At 50.6% G+C, this 19991-nt stretch overlaps 1 protein-coding gene across 33 annotated transcripts in view; it reads left to right on the plus strand.

Moving 5' to 3' along the window:
- The window catches only part of LOC101866646 (uncharacterized), a 35524-nt gene extending 16904 nt beyond the window's left edge, over positions 1 to 18620 (plus strand). For 21 of the 33 annotated variants that reach the window (XM_073998220.1, XM_065518492.1, XM_065518488.2 and 18 more), the window contains 2 exons: positions 3263 to 3338; positions 18286 to 18620. In XM_073998220.1, the coding sequence (XP_073854321.1) occupies positions 3263 to 3338; positions 18286 to 18373 (164 nt within the window). In that variant the 3' untranslated portion in view covers positions 18374 to 18620. Of the gene's footprint in view, positions 1 to 3262; positions 3339 to 3682; positions 5720 to 9560; positions 11934 to 18285 lie in introns of those variants that run through there. The other 12 variants (XM_073998229.1, XM_073998222.1, XM_073998228.1 and 9 more) reach the window with 2 other exon arrangements.
- Positions 18621 to 19991: the final 1371 nt, after the last annotated feature.

A 19991-nucleotide genomic window follows, 5' to 3' on the forward strand; every position in this document is an offset into this window, starting at 1 on the left:
GCGAAGAGCTTGCATTTGTCCGGGGAAGTTGTAAGGGGGTGGTATTTACTCAACAGGTAGGAATTATGAGATCTGAGGCAAGACTGATTATTTGTTAACGACAGGCTCTATTTCTTGAGATCAACATTTTAATAAAAATCATCCTTTTAGGTCTTTTTCTGTTTGAAACAGCCATAAGTTATTTATAACAAAGACATGCCAGATCAATTAGGTGCTGTTTGCCTTCAGAAAAGAGTAACTTTTAAAATCCTAAGATGCAGAACTGGAGTTTTCTAATCCCGTTAAGCTGTGGAGGATGGTTTTGGAGTGTTCACCAACGCTTTCTGCGTGGGTCATGAGCTCACTGCACGCACTTATGAGGTCTTTGATCAAATGCTTGTGGCAATTACTCCTCTGGACTCTATAAGGAGGCCTCGTGTTTTTCTTTGGTTCCAGACAGTGACTCATCTCTGCAGCTTTTCTGACATTTGTTAAGATTCTAGCCCAGCACTGCGTTATTAACACATCACGGCAAGCCCAGAGCTGGCACACGCAGCTTTTAAACCAAGGCACGAATTTGTCGGGACTTCACTGTAGCAGAGAAGCCCGGGGTCTGCACACAGAGTTAATTAAGGACAGTCAGGGACTCTGAGGGTTCATGGGGTCCCTGGAGCAGAAGCTGGAAAAAACCCAGATGCTCCTTCCTGCTTCTGATTTCCCCGCTCCTATTAAAAACACAAAAAAGAACAAAGCAAAAACAGCAAAACAAAGCCCTGGGCTCTGATTCCTGCGGGAAATGGCAGTGCCTTTGGTCTCGCTGTGTGTTCTTGGCCTGAGTCTCGTTGCCACCTTAAGACGTGGTGATGGTGAGAGGCCACCCCAGCCACGCGCAGTCTCAGAGGGAGGGTGGGAAACGGTCTCGAGTGGTGGTCAGTAGATAATGGGTGGTCTGGCAGCCTTTAGGTAACCGAAGCCTGCCCCTCAGTCACCCATGCACTGATCACTGCTTCCCTAACACTTATTTTAAGACTTCTTGTTTCTTGGTTATCAAATTAACCAGTTATGGCAAAACAGGGTTTATGAAGGGCAAGGCCAGGGAAGTAGAGTTTAGGAGGATTTGGAGGCAAGAAGTGTCCCCATTGCCCTGGCTGGGTCTTGGACATCCTGGCTGGAGACATGACTGACTGGGAATAGAGAGGCAGAGGCAGCAGGGGTGGCCCAGATGGCAGGGGTGGGTTGGAAAGATCCCTGAGAGGCCTGGGGACAGGTGGTCTTGGGAGTCCCTAAAGACCTGCAGTGGGGCAGGCAGCTGGGGTCAGGTATCTCCCGAAACCGTTTATTTGTTTGTTTGTTTGTTTTGAGACAGAGTCGTGCTCTGTCATCTAGGCTAGAGGGTAGTGGTGCAATCTTGCCTCACTGTAACCTGCGCCTCCTGCGTTCAAGCGATTCTCCTGTCTCAGCCTCCCGAGTAGCTGAGACTACAGGCACGCACCACCACGCCCAGCTAGTTTTTAGTAGAGATGGGGTTTCACCATGTTGGTCAGGCTGATCTCGAACTCCTGACTTCAGGTGATGCACCCGCCTTGGCCTCCCAAAGCGCTGGGATGACAGGCATGAGCCACCCCCCTGGGGCCGGGACCTGTGGTCTGTGGTTTCTGCCTTCCCCAGTTTCCCCACATCCCTCTCATGGCCTTTCTGTTTCCTGGGTGGCTTTGTGGTGGCGTCCCATGGTCTCCCCCTGGCTTCCTATCTCCACCTGTGCCTAACCCAGGAAACAGTCCCTATAGAGGGTGTTTTCAAACAGACCTTGGCCCTGTCCTCCTCCTGGCTCAACCCCTGGCTGCCCCATCACCCAGCTTGCCGCGCTGGTGGGATCTCAGCCATCTCAGGCTACCTTTCTATGACACCTCCTCACCTTAAGTAGACTCTGTGAACAGATTTTAAAAGCTATTCATTCAACACATTTTTTAAATGAATAAACTTTTTTTTTTCTGTGTAGTTTTCAGTTTACAGAAACATTGGTGGAAAAGTACAGAGAATTCGCAGACCCTGTCCCCACCATCTTGCCTCTCACTCACGCGTTGCCTCCGTGTGGTGCGGTCTGTTTGTTCCAATCGATGGAACAACTCTGATACATGATTAACTAAAGGCCTTGGTTCGCATCATTAGGGCTCACTCTGGCGCACATCCTGTGGGCCTGGACAAATGTGTCATGATACGTGTCTGACATTGCTGAAGTCAGCTTTTCTTGAAGCTTAAAAGTTTGGGAGGGGCCGGGCGCGGTGGCTCACGTCTGTAATCCCAGCACTTTGGGAGGCCGAGGCGGGCGGATCACGAGGTCAGGAGATCGAGACCATCCTGGCTAACATGGTGAAACCCCGTCTCTACTAAAAATGCAAAAAATTAGCCGGGCGAGGCGGCGGGCGCCTGTAGTCCCAGCTACTCGGGAGGCTGAGGCAGGAGAATGGCGTGAACCCGGGAGGCGGAGCTTGCAGTGAGCCGAGATCGCGCCACTGTACTCCAGCCTGGGCGACTAAGCGAGACTCTGTCTCAAAAAAAAAAAAAAAAAAAAAAAAAAAGAAAAAAGTTTGGGAGTATTCTGAACCACGCTTGGCCCAGCCTGCTGCCCGATTAAAAAAGAAAACACAAACAAACAAAAAAAACAAGTTAAAACGTAAGGCAAATCTTGACACTGAAGACCCAATGTGCCTGGCCATGGTGTTTCCCAGTACCTACTGCAATGTGAACAAATTTGCCGCAGTGGAGTTGTCTGTCCAAGCGTATGACGTGTGTGCCATGATTTTGGGAAACCCTGCCCGTTAATAGCCCTGCAGCCCTCTGTGGGTTGCCCTCCCGGCTATACCCCGCTTCTCTGGTCTCCTCCAGGGCCTGCCATCCTGCTAACCAACCTGGGCACCTTGCTTCTTCCAGAGCACAGGTTCATGCCCTGTCTTCAGGACCTGGGTCACTCCCCTTTCTCATCTATGCAGTGCCCTAAGCCTTTGGGTCCCACAGAGCACAACTTAGGTCCATGGATGGCACCAACCCAAGTCTGTTCCATATTTCCACTCCTGCCCCTTCTGCTCCATAGGCAGCTGGTGGGCAAGGGGAGTGAGGAGAGAAATGCGTGGCCTCTCCAATTCCACACTTGCTGGAGGTTGGGGAGTCCTTGCTCCAGGCAACCCCTGCCCCCCCACCCCGAGCTGTTATCCTTATCCACCCTCTTCCTCCTCGCCAGCCTGAGTGAGGTTCCACTCTGTGACCTAATGCCTTCTCCTTACAGCCGAAGCCATCACCTGGATTCTTCCGTGGGAACGGACCTCGGACGTGGGACCCCAGCCCCCCTCCAGCTCGAAATCGTAAGTGGCTGGAGCGTAAAGAGCACACACACGTGGCCTTGCTGCTGAGGGTGGGGCCTGCCTTCTGGAGCACACTGCTAGGCGGACCGCGTGGAGGGGCTGGTGGGCGCTGGCCAGGGGGTCTGTGCACGGGGAGGTGGGTGCCCATCGAGTCAAGCCAAGTGCAGACCTGGGGGCTCCTGTTTTCTAAGACAGGAACCCCCAGCCTCCTTGTGTTGTCTCTGTGGCAAAGGAATTCTATAGGCGGCTTCAAATGTCGGACCCCAAAAGAATTTCTTCTTTTTCACTCTTCTAAATGAATGGCTCTTTCATTATTGAGTCTCCCTTTGGCTCTTGTGCCGCAGGGCAGACTAGGATGGAAGTGCCCTGTGAGCTGGGGGGCCTTCAAAGGGCCAAGGAGAAAACGCAGGCCGAGGGACCAGCCTTCCAAATGGGCTTCGAGCTCCAATGACCTCCGCTCACCCCCTCGAAATGTCTGGAAAACATAATGGGCAGATTTTCTGTCTTCAAAGTTTCCGGCTAAACCTCTTCAAGTTCTTTATTGTTTGGGACTGAGACACTCAGCCATGGTAATGGGTAGTTTCTTTTGTATTTGCCTTGAAAGGCCAAAATATTTTTATATTGCCACAGACAAAGCCACCTATTTAAAAATGAACTCCATGTCCGTCGTTTCCCACCAGGAGACTATGTACCATGTGTGTGTCTCTATGTATTCTGGGGTCTTGAAACAGGTTTCTCATGGGGATGGTCATTCACCATGGTCCAGAGGGGCAGAACGGGGGGTGCTTGCCCTGCCCAGGGGGCCTGGGGAATGTGGGCCCTCATCTCAGATCTGCCCCCAGTATGTCTAGGACGTGAGCCCCAGAAGGATCTGGGAGTAAACTTAACATTCACTGTGTCTCTGCTCTGCATCCGCCATTCGTGTGTGTTTCCGGACTGTGGGCTGTGTGTACCTTGGTGGGTGACTCAGTGAGAAGAAGCAGGAATGCCAAAGAGACTGTGAATGTTCTGGATTTTGTCGTTGTTGTCGAGAGGTTGTTTCACTGGTATCTATTGCATTACATAGTAAATGACTGGATGAATGAATGAGTGAAGAAGAGGGAATGGATAAACAAGTAAATAGGTAAAGAAGTAAGCAAGCCAGGAGGAGAGTGTGTGTACCCAAGACCATGGTTCATCCACTTTGATGCCTGGGCAATCAATATATAAATAGAAAAAACCCGTTGAATCACTAAGTGATAGGGCAACACACAAAGCAATATCAGGTGATTACGGACTAAGGGATATGTATAATTCAAATATATGCCTCTGACATTTGACAATGAAAAAGAACCTAAATAAAAGAAAGAATGGATGCTTGAGTAGTGAAGTGCAGAATGAGACATAGATTTGGAGGCCTGTCAAAATGAAAGGATGCAAGTTAGGGAACAAGTGATCAAAAGGGAGAAGGGAAGGATTTTTTAAAAAAACCAAAACAACAAATAAAAGATAGAAAGTTAAAAAAAAAAACCAAAACAAAACTAGAGGATGAGTAACTCTATAAGGAGGACCATGTCAGGCTATTGTAAGCTAAACATTAGGACTAATACAAATATTATATGCTCCTGGCGTAGAAAAATAAACCACAGAGAAAGAGTTCAAAGAATAGCAAAGAAAGAAAGAGGATCCAGTGGGCGAAATATGAGAGTGTACTTTTACCAAAAGTTATCTAAGCCTGAGCACTTGAAGTCTGCACAGAAATAAATCAATGACAAAAGAAAGAAAAAAGCCAAAAAGTCTATATTGCATGTGTGGATGAACGAATGAGCAGTGAGAATGCAAGTGCCAGGCGACACGGTGTCATGAGGGGTTTTGAGTCATCCAGTCCTGGGCACTGAGGTCTGTTAGATGAAAGGATATGAGAAAGATAGTGTTGATAAATAAAGAAATAGGAAAAAATGTAACAAATGTTAAGTACAGAAATACATTAATGGGTGATACATAAAGATGTAAAAGAAGGCAGTGTGATAGGTGGTGGCAAAAGATCATCACAATTAAGGGCTATGGCTGGTCCACTTCTAGAAAACCACAGGCTATCCATTAAATAATAAACATCTAAGTGAACAAGTCAGTGAGTATCTAAACAGACAAGGATGAGGCGAATGAGAAGACGTGGCCCCATGCGTCCTCCTGATGAGGGTGTTGGGGTCCCCCCTGGGCACCCCAGCTGCATGAGAATGAAGGACAGGAGGTATGGAAAGCTGTGACAGAAGAGAGAAAGGAACAGTAAAAAGAAATAACAGCCAAACGGATAAATGGGTAAATCCATGAGAAGAGTTAGGCTAGGACTTGTCATAAGGGCACCTGATTCTACTAATAGAGGAATAAATGTCAAACAGAAAGAGAGAAAGCAGGAAAGAAGGATGCTATGAATGCAGGAAGGAAGGAATGAGTGAGACATGGAACCGCACGGCCAAGGATGGGCGTTTGCGGGTGGCTTTATGATGTGTACAGCCACTCCATGGCACTGAGCTCTGAAGACAGAGTGCAAGAGAGAACGAGTGAGAGAGTGAGAGAGAGAGACACAATAAAAAACGGGAAGAAATGTGAAAAGGGAGAAAGGAAGAGAGAGGTAACATATTAAGAAATAAATACATGCATGCAGATTTAAGACAGAGCCATGCTAGAACAGGAATGAAAGGCAGTGTGAACCAAGCAGGCCACTTAATTGGCATTGTTGCTGCTGGTATAGTCTGCCACCTACTCAGCTAAGGAACGGCTCAAAGCATACACATGGGAGGGAGGAGTGGGGCCACAGAGAGAGGGCCCATTAGTTGCAGATTATGATGTATCCAGTTAGATGCACCTGCCGTCTAGAAGTGTAAAAATAAGTATTTACATAGAAAGAAAGACTGAATGGATGCATGGCGAATGCATGAATGAATGAATGACAGAAAAGATTCGCATTGACCGATGAGGAGGGCATTGTAGACAAGGGTGGGGGTCATTGATCCTGGGTGCAGCTCTCCAAAAGAATGACAGAAAGAAAGAGGGAGTGGTGGAAAGAAACAATAGGATGGGAAAAAATGAAAATGGAATAAAAGGAAGTGAAAGAGATAATAAATAAGTAGATGGAACAAGTTGATCAAAGGGGGCTGGTTTAGCACAAGCCATCCACATTAATTCAGATCTGTGGCTCTGAAGTTTGTTTTAAAAATTACCACAAGTGAAAGACTGAATGAAAGAATAGATGCATGCATTCCATAGGAACGCAAGAAAAGGAGCAGGGAATGGAAAAATTGGAAGAATGAGAGAAGGAGAGATGTAAGAAAAGAAAAAACTGAAGTAGGCATATGAACGAAAAGGCACTTCCTGGACAAGCACTGAAATATAATGAGACAATTTTATCCATTAAATATAATAAATAGTAAACATTGAGGTTAATCAATAAAAGCACAAATACCTGAATAGAGGAGTGACTGTCTGAATGAATGAGAATGGATGATTTTCCCTATCCTTTGCACTCAAGGCCCAAAAGAATGAAAAGAGAAACCAAGAGAGGAGAGAATATGGAAACGTATGACAGGATGTGTATAAGCAATACAAACATATTGAATGAATAAATAAAGACATAAATATGTGGGAGAGTGGACCGTGCAAGGACAAAAACAGGAGAGAAGGCAGCAAGAATTATGACTAATTCAAAACTAGGTTCCTAAGATAGTTAAATAAATCCTGCACCAAATCCTCAGGGAGAGGAATTAACGAACAAAAGACAGCCCCACGCGGACCGGTGTGCAGAAGGCTCCGGGAACCGCAGATTATGGTTAATCCAATTCTGTGCACCTGAGGTCCATAAATAAAAGAACAAATATTGAAATGAAAGAATGACAGAAAGAATGAATGGACACATGAACGACTGAATTAGAAATGGAAATGCCTGGCACAGCCAGGAAGGAGCTGCCCATGGGATTCTCATTCATCTCACTCTGGGCACCTGGGGTCCATAAGCGTGAAAAGAGGCAAGAAAAGTGTCAGGGAGTCAAAGATAGAGATAAGGAAAGGCAAAAATGAAACTAAATGAAAGCGAAAGGGAAAATAAAGAAAAACCAATAAAAAAGAGAACGAATATGTGGGTGTATCTGTAAGAGCAGGATCTGTTAGGATTAGTCATAAGGCTGTCGGTAATCCTGAAGATGGATGAGATAATCCAGGCCCAGGTTCCCGGGGGAGGGAAACTGGAGAAAATATAAAAAGAAGTGAAAAAGGAAAAAGGAAAGGTAATAAACAAACAACCAAAGTGATAAATGGATAGTTAAGGGAGGTTGTCTGAACAGGGATTATAATTAGTTTACATACGTACTCCTTAAATAGATAAATACATTACACCTTTCAAAGAATAAATGAAAAATAGAGAGACATACCTGGCTCCAAAACAAGGCTGTATCTTCTGCCACTGTAATAAAATAGATGCAATTGAGGTTCATAAATAAAAGAATAAATACTTAAACATAAAAGGTGACTAAATGCGGGGAAGAAAGATTGCAAATAAATACATGGGCCAAAGATGTTTTGCCCGTGGGGTTTTAATTAACACAATTAATAAGGAAAACAAATACCCAAAATAAGAAAGACGGACAAATGAGTGAGTGGATGACAGAGTGAATGGTGCTTAATGAAGGAGCAGTAGTGCTTCAGAGACCAGCGTGAAGATGATGACCAGGAGCCCTGATTCATTTGATTCTGTGCTCCTGACTTTATAAGAACCAGAGGATGGCTGGGAATGGTGGCTCATGCCTGTAATCCCAGCACTCTGGGAGGCCGAGGTGGGTAGATCATGAGGTCAGGAGTTTGAGACCAGCCAGTTTAAGATCAGCCTGGTCAACGTGGTGAAATTCCGTCTCTACTAAAAAAATACAAAAATTACAGGCGTGGTGGCACGCGCCTGTAATCCCAGCTACTCGGGAGGCTGAGGGAGGAGAATTGCTTGAACCCGGGAACCCGGGAGGTGGAGGTTGTGGTGAGCCAAGATTGCACCACTGCACTCCAGCCTGGGCTACAGAGCAAGACTCTCAGATTTAAAAAAAAGAGAAGAAGAAGAAAGAACCAGAGAAATATAAGGAAGGTGAGAGAAAGAAAGAAAGATACAATTTGGGAAGCAATGAATAAAGAATAAAACAACAGTCAATAAATAGGACTTGTGAATGGAGGCCTTTAGGCCAAAGGTTCTGATTAATTTCAAGCTATGTTACTGATGTCCATAATCAAAGGACTCAGGTCTAAATGAATGAATGAATGATTGGAAGAAAGGGTGGTAGGAAGGTAGGAAGAAAGGAAGGAGGGAAAAAGGGAAGAGAGGAAGGAACATTCTTTCCAGCTCTGTGTTCTAGACAGTGGAATGAAGTGGTCCCCAGGGAGGGTGGCTGTTGGCATGTCATGTGCTTGTCACACGCACTTGCCCTGGCTCAGGAAGACCCTGGTCTTGGGGTGCTGTTGCCCTATCTTGGCTGTGTGGGACATTTCACTGCATCTGTCTCTTCCTCAGTTTCCCCATCTGTAAACTGGGAGTGGCACCAGCTGCCTACTTGGGTTGACCTTACGTGTCCCTGTTGACGGTACCCCATCTATGGCCTGGATAGGCAGGAAGGGCTTGGACCCTGGGCCCTGCAGAAGGTTGCATGAACAAGTGGTGTGAAGCCTGGTGGGTAGCTTGGCCCTTCCCTGGGCATGGGTCACCTGTGCAGGAGGTTTTGCCCGCCAGGGGGCAGCAGAGGGTCAGGGAGCAATAGGCCCTGGGTGGAGCGTGGGCCCCGCCTGCTGTGTGCCCCCCTGGGTGTGGCGCCTACTCACATCCAGGGGTTGGTGCAGGAAAAGGCCAGAAGGTGGCCAGGGGCACCTGAGAAGGGGGGACCCAGAAGCCCCGGGACCCAGGAGCCCTGGGCAAACCACCAGAAACCTTGTTCTTGCAACTCTCTGCAGTGTGCCCAGGCCACCCTCTGGCCTGGTCTTCCATGGGGCAGGGCATCCAAGCTTCTCAACTCAGGGTTTCCTGGGCAGCAGGTGCACCTCAGCACCCCTGGGGTTGCAGAAGTGGCCTGGGGACCCTGGCTCCCTTGACATGCCATCCTTAGAGCCTGATTCAAGGCCTCTCTGTCTTCTCAGCTGTTTCACGATGTGTTTTGTAACTTGGCGGGATCGCGTTTCACTGTGTTGAGGTTGTCTCTTCTCTGACTCACCCTCCAGGGGACTGCAGGGGCAAATCTGGAGAGTTGCTCATGCTGAAAGTCGTCCCCCAGGGCCTCCCAGGTTCTGTTGAGTCTCCTTTCTCTGTAGTGGAGGAAATGTGCGTAGTTCTGTGTTGTGTGCATGTGTTTGTCTGTAAAAGCAAGGACCAAAGTCTCCCTTGTGACCTCTCAATTCCTATTTGGGACATTTAAAAACACTGGATTCTTAACAAGTGCCTGGAGCAGTAGGAGCACAGCTTGGATGGACTCAGGACGATGGCAGGGAGCACGTGGGAGGCAGGGGAGTAGGGTGGGGCCAGGCGGTCTGGAGCGGTGGGGGTGGCGTCATGCTCAGAGTGACTCTGTAGACACTGTGTGGGATGGGGGGGTGCGGGTGCAGGCATGCATAGGGCTGTTACTCTAGCATGATGCTTGAGGTCTGAGCTGATGGCGGCAAAGTGGGGTGCTCAGGAATCAAAGCTATGGGGTTATAGACAGAATATGAAGAAGGGAGGGAAGCAAGAAGAAGGGGGTGGTTCTCATGCTTCCAGCTCCGGCCGAGTGGATGGCAACAGCATTTAGAAGGCGGAGGACATGGAATTCATGTGCCAGGAGCCACCTTCCGAGCCTCCAGTACCACGTGTCAGGGCCACATGAGCTGGGCCTCGTGGGCCTGATGTGGTGCTGGGGCCTCAGGGGTCTGCTCTTCTCCTCTTTCAGAATCTGGGGCTGCAGGCTCTGCCTTGGCTGGACTGAGGTCTTATTATCCCTGGGGACACCTGCTGAAGCTTCTCCCTGACAAGCCAAGTGTCGCTGTTGGATGAGGATGGGGCGGGAGGGGCTCAGGGCAGAAGAAGACCAGGAGGGTCTTTCAAAAGAACTCATGTACAGCTGTTAAGAAAAGTCAGCAGAAGCTCAGGAAGACTTAAAGTGTGCAGAAGGTGGGGAAGGGAGGGCCCGTTGCATGCACCAAGAGAAACTGGAAGGAACAGGTGACTTTGGCTGCTGGGAGAGCCTTATCCCAACATTTAGGGGCTGTCCTGATGGGTCACAGTGGGTCGAACTGAGCCAATGGGAAGAGCTCTGGGGGTAGGTGGGTTGGGGTTGCATGAATTCTCTGTGTCCTTTTGGAAACGCAGAGACCATGAGGGGGCGTCAGGGCTCTTAGGGTCTTTGACCCTTAAGAGTTTTGCATCTGGAATTCAAAGGGTCTTTAGTTCTGGGACGCTGAGATCCGGGATAGGGTTCCTAACGGCACAAAAGCCAGGGACAAAATGTCTTTCACGTGCTCCCCACCCGGTTCTTTCTGAACCAGACCCACAAGGTCCGAGCTGCCATCCTAGCGCTCCTGTCTGGTCAGGGCCTATCTTTATGTGTTCGTTCAACTTTTAAAAATGAGAACAAATTCTGTCTCTTGACATTGTCGTTTGCATGCGCCCCACACACAAATCCTTTCCTGGTGACACCAGGAGCTACAACTCTCCTTGGCCTCCTCCTGTGACTCCCAGCTCCCTCCTTGGGAAGCTTGGCCTCAGGGCCTCTGGGACAGACAGGTCCTAATGTAAATGGTATGGATGACATTTGACCTAGAGCAGTGGGAAACATTCAACATCCACCACTCAACATTCTGACATGTCACCCATTTTACATTCTTACGGGCATTTTTTTTTAAAAAAAAAGTGTCTATTTTTTAATGAGCATCCCTTCTTTAAAAAAACCTAATTGCCATTATTCACCACATACACTTTTTTTTTTCTTTTTTTGCATCCTGCCCCTTCTGTTTAATATTCTGTCATCAGCATTTTCCCTTGTTCCATTCATCTTCATAACCTCACTGGCTGTGTTGTGCCTTGTTGAGTGGCTATGGTGTCATTCACAGAACCTTTCAGTTATTCTTACGTATAACCACCTTTTAAAAATATTATGAATAATGCCACAACTAACTGCTTAGAACACCCTTTTTTTCATTCTTAAGAATTATGTTCTTCCACCCAGAAATTATCATTGCTTCATTACAGATCAGTTTCCCCTGCTAGACTGTGAGCCCCTTATGGGCAAGGAGCTTATTGAATTGGCCTTTGTATCTCTGATGCCCAACATGTCGTAGACTCTAAGTAAATGATGGAAGATTGGATGGAAGAATGGAGGAAGGAGCGAGTGAGTGAGCGTTTGGCTGATGGATAAGAGGGGGAAGGATGGGTGAATACATGGATTGGTGAATGAATGAATGAATGAATTTCCTTTGGTTAAGTCCCTTGAAGGAAAGGCTATGGATCTTTGTATGGATATTGATTAATTTCAGAAGGCTTACAGCATTTTACAATGTTCAGCTATGTATGACTATTTAATTAAGATCTGGCTAGTTTGTGTCTGTTCTAAAGTACTCTTGCATTACTTTAACTTGCATTGCCTTAATTACTAATGACGGGCGAACACTTTCACCTATGTTTGTTAACAAATTGTATTTTCTCTTCTGTGAACTGTTTGTCCAAGCCCCTTGGGTCATGGCTTTCGGAAGAGACTGGTCCCAGGTGTCCTTGGGATGTAGGGAGCCCTTACCTCACTGGAGGCATTCAAGGAACCAGCTAGGTAGCCCTCAGGGAAGATAGTGTTTAGGAGATTCCCATGGTGCGGGGTTGGCCTAGGTGGCCTTTCAGGTTCTTTACAGATCAGTTTTCCCTGCTAGACTGCGAGCCCCATGTGGGGCTTTGCTTATTAGGATTTGCTTATCCCTGGGAAGTGGGTGATGGGGACAAGGACACCTTCCATTGGCAGGTGGAGACACTGCAGACTGGACCTGCTGGGGGTGCTCATGAACTCCGATCTTGCCCTCCATAAAACCCCTGTGGGACAGGAATAGCTCTCTGAACCTCCAAGGTCCAGACAACCACATCCTAGCACCCTGTACGATCAGTTGGTGGCCTTCCCACCAGCCCAGTCTTTGGGGTTTAACTGGTGAATGGAACATTTTGGATCAGGACTGATGGGAGAATCCCCTTTTGTTTTTCTTCACCTGGGGCAATTACATTCCAAGGAGCAGAATAAGGGGCATGTTCTGCCCAAAGCATCAGGGCTCACAGGTCAGTCACAGCCATTTGGGGAGGGCACATCACCCAAGGAGGGCTCGCCCTTCTTTCCAGAGCATCCTCCGCTCTCAGCAGAGCTGCTTCTGCCCACCCATCCCTCTACTATAGCACTGAGCACTGTTTTCCTGTGTCAGAATCGCTCACCCACATGTTTAGCTTGGTATCCAAGCTTGGGAGGCCGACGATGACTTTCAACATGAATTGCTCCAGCTACCCATCCATGCACTCGGCCTACTTATCTTGACCCCGTGCTTTTGGCTTTTTCTTCTCCTGAAAGCAAACCCTTTCATTTTGGGTGGGCTGTGTAGCACCATGGGCTGTGGTTATGAAGCAAACACCTTTTCTTGTAGCTCCTCCTCCGGGGTTACTGCTCTGAGCACATCCCAGCTGGATCTCATCTGCCACTGTCACCCACGGCTTCTTCCCCATGGTGCTTTCCATGTGTCATACACCACGACTATGACCCAGGGTCGGGGTCCCAGAGTAGCCCTGGGCCAAGCCCTCCACCCATGAGCGGAGAGGTCCTGCCCAGGCCTCGCCTTGCCTGGCGCATGGTCCCTGCCATGAGCTTTGCATTCAGCCTTTCAGCTTCCTCCACCAGATGGCAGTGGTTGTAACTCATCCATTCATTCCTTCATTCCTTCATTCACTCACAGCCAATAAACATTAAAAAAAAATTAGCCAGTGCTATACTAGAGCTGGCTCCCAAGGACCCACTGCCACATTGCCTTTTGAAAGGAAACAATGAACATTTTGGTAAAGGGGCCGTGCTTGTGTGTCGGTGACAAGGTGAGATCCCTGAGTCTGCTCAGGCTCGTAGATTCGAGTTCTGTTGCAAGTTTCCCTGCCCCTCTGACTTTGTCCCCTGTACAAGTAGGTTGATTAGGAATCAGCCAACTGTGTTCCCTGGGTGCTCAGAAATCACAGCCCATATCCTCGAGAGGCCAAAATGAGAGCCAGGGGTTCCGAGATGAGTGGCTGCTTCTGGCTGTGAGCAGGCTTTCAAGTCATTAGAACACTCTGGCCTTTCCTGGAGGTGATCTTGGAGCCATTCCTTCCCCTTTCAAGAGGAGTTAATGCCCAGCTCTATTTAGAGAAAATTGGGGGAGATGATTGCTCATGTGGGTGATAAGAATCACCTCCCGTGCAGGGGTCTGCGTGGAACACTCCATTGGCAACCCTGGGTGTCCAAGGCACGTGGCATTTTGCAAACTAAGGGCACAGCTCTGAGCTGTCCTGCAGGTCCCAGACCAGGTGAGAACTCCCTAAGTTCCTGCTGCCTCAGTAGGGGGTGAGGCATGGGTCTTGGGGCTTCCACCTGGAATTCTGAATGTTACTCATTGCATTGGAGAGGAAGGAGAGTAGGCAAAGCCAAGACCCGGGAGCCGGACAAACCTGTGTGGTTTAAAGTCACTGTGAGAGCTGGGGTTGAGCCTGCCCTCCGGGGAGGACTGCGGCACCTACCTCGCAGGGCTGTTGTGAGGAGCAATGTAACCGCCATTTTGAACTGTGATTCTGGAAGGGCGGTGTGCGTGTCCCCGGGGGTGTGCCAGGGGAGTGAGGATAAAAGGCCAGGGAGGCAGCCTGTCTCAGGCGGCTGAGTGGGAAAGTGTTTCTCTCTAAACATGGAGGGGTGTATGGTGGGACAGGAGGAATTTTGGCAGGAACTTTCGTGCTAGGGGTTTGGGGGACTGTTTGGGCAATGCCCCTGGACCCCCCGGGGGTACGGTTCACGCTCACCTCTGAGAGGCTGGAAACGCCTGGCTGTGCTTTCTGAATGCTGTGTGCTTCCTGCCTCTGTGCCTGGCCTGTGGGCAGCACCTACTTGTGTCCGCCTTCAAAAGGCCCCTCTGGGTGGTGTCCTTTTCCCCAAAATATTAGGCACCAGCCATCAAAGACACTGCATTGTCCCCTCCTCCACCCCTCCCATAACTGACAACTTTTGGGCTCAAGTGCCGGCAGGCTGGGTGCCCAACACAGTGCCTGGCGAGTGGTAGCGCTTGCCTTCCTTTTCTGTTGAATGAATGGATAGCTGATGAAATTGTAACCAATGACAAGCCTTGATGTTTATAACCTTTACTAAGAGATTATTATTTTGCTCTTCATGAACCTGTTAACAACTGCCATATTGTATCTTACGGACGTCTGTATGCCATGTTTGAAGAGCAGGAGCCTTGTTTCGGCATCATGTGATGGAACCTGAGCTGTCTGATGAGAATCTGTGTTTTGTGTTAGAAAGAGCCTGGGCCTTAGGATCTGGCAGACCCAGGGGCCACTTAATTAACCTTTTGCCTCTTTGACCCTTGATCTCCTTTTCTCTAAGCCATAGGTCACCAGAAAGCCTACCTCACAGGGCTGTTGTGAGGGCCGAGGGTGGGTGCGCTGTAACAGTGCTGTGCAGATGCTGGCTTTCCCTGGGAATGGGCATATGGTGGGGTTTGTCTTGAAAGCATGAGTGATGGCTTTACTAGTCCTAAGTGAATAAAAAGTCAGCCCTGACCTTACGCTGGGATTGCATTTCCCACAGTCAGTGGCATGTGCAAACCAGTGGTGGAGCAGCCTGCAGGTGCGTAGCTATGTGGGCCCAGAGTAAATATTTGTTTGATTGATAAGTGATGGCTTTTCCTTCCTCAGAGGTTACCCCGCCCCCCGTTCCACCATGGGCTGCTGCCTCTCCCCAGCAGGTTGTAGCTGACAGGGTCGTTGTGCTTTGGGGTTTGCTGTACCTGTCGGTGCCATGAGGGGACGGTCTGTCTGCTTGGAGGGGCTTCTGCAAACATTCATGTATGCCCCTGGTTTCGTTTGTTAGGGAGGAGGAGTGGGGGTGGCCTAGGGAGAGGATGAGGAAGGGGTTCTGGGTGGCATCCTTGGGGTACTAACCCTCCCTTCACCCTGTGCTCCGAATTTCCTCATGGCCCTTTTCTTTCCCTGGTAGAAGGTGCAGAAGGTAGGCTTTGCCACCTTCCCTGGGTCTGGCACCAAGCTTGGGGGTCTTGTACACTTTCCCTTCTCTAACTGGGATGTGGGCCCATTTCCTAGATGAGCTTGCTGAGACTCAGGACAGCTGGTATCAGAGCCGGGACTTCCCAGTCTTGCACAAACAACCTGTGCTTTTTTGAGTCCACCAAATAAGGCCTCCTACCTGGTCTGGTTCATCCCTGCCAGCGCCCAGCAGATGCAGCCTGGTGCGTCCCCACCCCGCCAAGTGCCCAGGAGTGCCCTGGAAGAGGAGTGCAGGGATGAGGAAGGAGGCTGTGCCCTCCAGGGGACTCAGCTGCGTTAGAGAAGGTGCTGCTGCGCTGGCGGGGGTCTCCGGACATCCCAGGCAGGGGTCGTTTCTGATCAGGGATCTCTTCACCAGACCACCGTATTCCTTTTCCAGCCCTCGTCTCTCGCATGTGGGGGTGCAGTATTTGGCTCTCACATCCCCACATTCCAGCTGGTGGGGGTTTGAGCTGGATGTTCCTTCTGCTCCCCACTCCCCACTCCTGGTCCCCACCCCATGCAAGGCTCCCTTGCCCCCACTCTTTGTCTCCAGCTTTCACAGCCTCAGTGGGCAGGCACCTGGGCCCCTTGGCGCCCCGGGTCTCATCCACCCGCCTCTTCTTTCTCAGCCTGAGCTTTACTGTGAGGTCTGGGAGTCACACCTTGGTCCCTGCCATGCCTGTCCCCAGGAGCACCCACATGGGTCCCCTGATTCTCCCCTCCCCTGGGCTTTGCTGAGGAACCCTTGCAGTGTGGCCTTGGTGTCTGCCCCATGCCCATCCCCTGTTCTTGAGAACCTGGAAGCAGAGGGGGCCCCTCCTATTGCTCCCAAGGGGCTCCACAGTAGGAGATTCTGAGTCTGTGTTTAGGTATCTATTCCTGGATGGGGCTTGGGGTCCCCTCAGGCCAGGCCTGTGTGTGACCTAAGGCTGGGGGGGCTCTATTAGGCACCTAGTGTCCCTTGGAGTTGGGCGGGGCTGGGTCCCGGACTCCTGAGGGCGGGTGGGGAGACAGGCTCAGGGAGATTTCCATGAAGCTGCCCTTGAACCCCTGCTCTGAGGCCTGCACTGCCCTGACCCTTTACACCCTGCCTCCTGCACTAGTAGGCACCTAATAGATGCTCGCCACCTGTGGAGGGCAGGGTTTAAATGGCTGGAAAGAGCTTAGTGGGCTGGTTGGCTAGTGTACGTGCATTTGTTTAAGAGGAAAGGGTGTGTTTCTTGGCAAAGACTCTTCGGAGGAAACTCTGAACTGGGGAAGGGTCTCTACCTGTTCTGGAGCCTCACTGCCCTTCCTGCCAGTCTGGGGACAAACTCACTGGTGGGTTTCCCCCAGTGGAAACACAGTGTTTTGGAAAGATTTAGATCTAGGATAAAACTTCATCTGGACCAACGTGTGTGTTGGTGTTGTGGCCCAGGTGATTTTGAGAATGTAGAATACATTTGGCAATTTCCAAATGGAGGGATGACCTGCTCCTCCGCCCCCCATGCCCTCCCTGAGGCTGGAGGCCTCAGAAGCCCGTGCCTTGGGAGGGGACTGTCCCACCTGAGAAGGCTTTGTCCCCACCATTGGTGATAATCAGCGTTGACCTGTGAGGCACCTGCCAGGTTTGGGATGCAGCCTTAGATATTCAGAAAACTGGGGGTTGAGGGGTGGGGGGATCAGACCCCAGAGCTTGAGTCCTTTGTCTGTCTCAGTCCTGAAGAATGGTGCATGAGTACCAGGTAGGTTACTTGAACCACCCTGAGCCTCGATTTTCCCACCTATTAGAAACGGGGTAATTCATGACAGTGTCTGCTCGGGAGATGGCTGTGACCCCGAGAATCCTGGCTGCATGCCTTAGGCTGGCTCGTGAGACTCAAGGTCTGGGTTCAAGGCCCCCCCAACCCCTTCTGACTGTGTGGCCTGGGCGAGTTTGCTGTTTTTAACCTGGAAAGCATCACACTTGCCTGGCACGGTTATTGTGGGATTCAATGAGATTGTTTGTGTGAAATAAATGCTTTGTGACCTGGCACACAGGCGCTCTCACCCCGGCTCTCCTGGTGGGCCTGGACTGCTGGGTACTGGCTGCAGAGGCCCCTGTGCTCCTGGAACTGTCTGCGCTGGTCCCAGGGACTCTTGGGCAGAGTGGAGGGCAAGGGGGGAAGCACCAGCCCGCTCTGGGGAGACAGTGGCAGAGGGAAGGGTTTGCTTTTAAATACAGACACTCAGCAGGTTCAGATGGGAGATGATCAGAGGGGAAATGTTTACAACCCTCAGGAGGAGGAAGAGTCCGAGTTTTAAGAAAAACACCAAAGCTGGATAGGTTGGGCAGAAGAGCTGGGGATAGCATTTAGAAAGGATGAGATTCCTGGGTTCTGGGTTATCAAGGTGAGAGAAATCAGGGGTTGCCAGCTGTAGGTGGGCGTCAGGACCAGAGTGATGCTTCCAGAAGTTTCTACAAGTGGGCAGAGTCCAAGGTACGGCAGGGTATACCAGAAGTTGAGGGGCACTAGGTAGACGGGCTGAGCTGGTGGCTGGGTGCTCCCCTCACCCTCCATGCTGCTAGGAGCCCCTGAGCACGGACTCACTCTCTTCTCCTCCCTCCTGGGGCCTGCCTGTCTGTCTGTGAACTCTTGTCGGCCAGCGAGGCCGGGAGCAGGTGGCCTTCATCTGCAACTGTGTCTCTCTCAGCCTCCACAGCCACGGGGACGCCCTGCACCTATTCCCACGGGACAGGCTGGACCCAGAGACTCTGGACCCGGGGCCTCCCCTTGAGTAGAGACCCGCCCTCTGACTGATGGACGCCGCTGACCTGGGGTCAGACCCGCGGGCTGGACCCTTGCCCACCCCACAGGAACCCCGAGGCCTAGGGGAGCTGTTGAGCCTTCGGTGTCTGCATGTGGGAAGTGGGCTTGTTCACCTACCTCACAGGGCTGTTGTGAGGGGCGCTGTGATACGGTTCTAAAGCACGGGCTTGGCGCACCCCACTGTGCTCTCAATAAATGTGTTTCCTGTCTTAACAAAAACAGTGATGGGTGTGCTACTAATATAAGAAGGGGTGAGTGTTGGGTGTCCTGTCTCACTGGGCAGTGTGATGGGTGGGAGGGTGGGGAACCAGCTTGAACCCCACACAGCTGCCAGCACCCGACCCTGCCCACTGGGCTCTCAAAGGGGAGGGTGGCTCTTGGAGGTCCGGAGGTTGACACGTGCTTGGATGAACTAACGTCTGTCTGGTCACCTCCTTCTCCTGATCGTGGGATGCCAGGCTTCTTTCCAGAAGGGACTGGACAGGAGGAGGTGGGACAAGTCTGGTTTTGGTGGTGGAGAGGGGTTCTGAGTTGAGCTCACTGTGTGAGTCCCTGGAGCCCCAGAGAGGAAGCTCCCCTGGGGCTTCGAGTCTTCCTCCTCCTCTTCTCACATTCCCCAGGGCTGGGCTGAGTGGTCGTCATGCTTGACCTGATGTTCAGCGATGGCCAAGATGGCCCAGCCAGGCTGGGGCTAAACTCATTCCTCAAAATGGCTCCTGAGCAGGGCTCTGTGTATAGGCTCCTGAGCAGGGCTGCAGAGGTAGAGCCTCAGACCCATCCCTGCCCGCGGCAGGAGTGCTGGCTGAGCCGGGGAGGTGAGCCTTCCTCCCTGCAGAGTGCTTTCTGTGAGCAGCCTGTGGCTGGGCTGAGTGGAGGCACTGAGGGCAAGGGGCTGAAGGGTGCTAGACCTGTCAAGATGGATCCTGAGTCTGCACACCTGGCTTTGCTGCAGCAGATGATAAGGACATGCTCCCTGTGGGGAAGGAGAGACCGACTGCTTTTGCTGCCACAGCCACCATGGCCATCACAGCTACCACGGCCACCACGGCCACCACCACTACCACCACCATCACAGCCATGGCCGCCACCGCCACTGCCACCTCCTCCTCCTTCTCCTTCCTCTCCTCCTCCTTCTCTTCTTCCTCCTCTTCCTCCCTCTTTTCCTTCCTTCTCCTCCTCCCTCCTCTTCTTCCTCCTCCTCTTCCACTTTCTCTTCTTCTTCCTCCTCCTCCTTGCTCCTCCTCCCTCTTCTTTTTTCTCCTTCCTCCTTCTCCCTCCTCCTCTTTCTCCCTCTTCTCCTTCCTTTCCTGCCTTCTTCTCCTCTTTCTTTTCCTCGTTCCTTTTTCCTTTCCTTCTCCCTCCTCTTTTCCGTCTTCTTCCTTTTTCTCCTCCTCCTTCCTTCCCTTCATTTGTTTCTCCCTCTTCCCCCTCCTCCTCTCTCTTTTTCTTCTCCTTCTTCCTCCTCCTCCTCCCGCTTCTCCTCCTCCTCTCCCTCACAGGGAGGTATCTCAAGAGAACTGCAGGCAAGTCCAGCCATAAGTGCACAGGACTGAGCATGGCCCCTTTGCTGAGAGAAACAACTGCCTTGAG

The sequence above is a fragment of the Macaca fascicularis genome, chromosome 7 (genome assembly GCF_037993035.2).
Source record: "Macaca fascicularis isolate 582-1 chromosome 7, T2T-MFA8v1.1".
Lineage (NCBI taxonomy): Eukaryota > Metazoa > Chordata > Mammalia > Primates > Cercopithecidae > Macaca > Macaca fascicularis.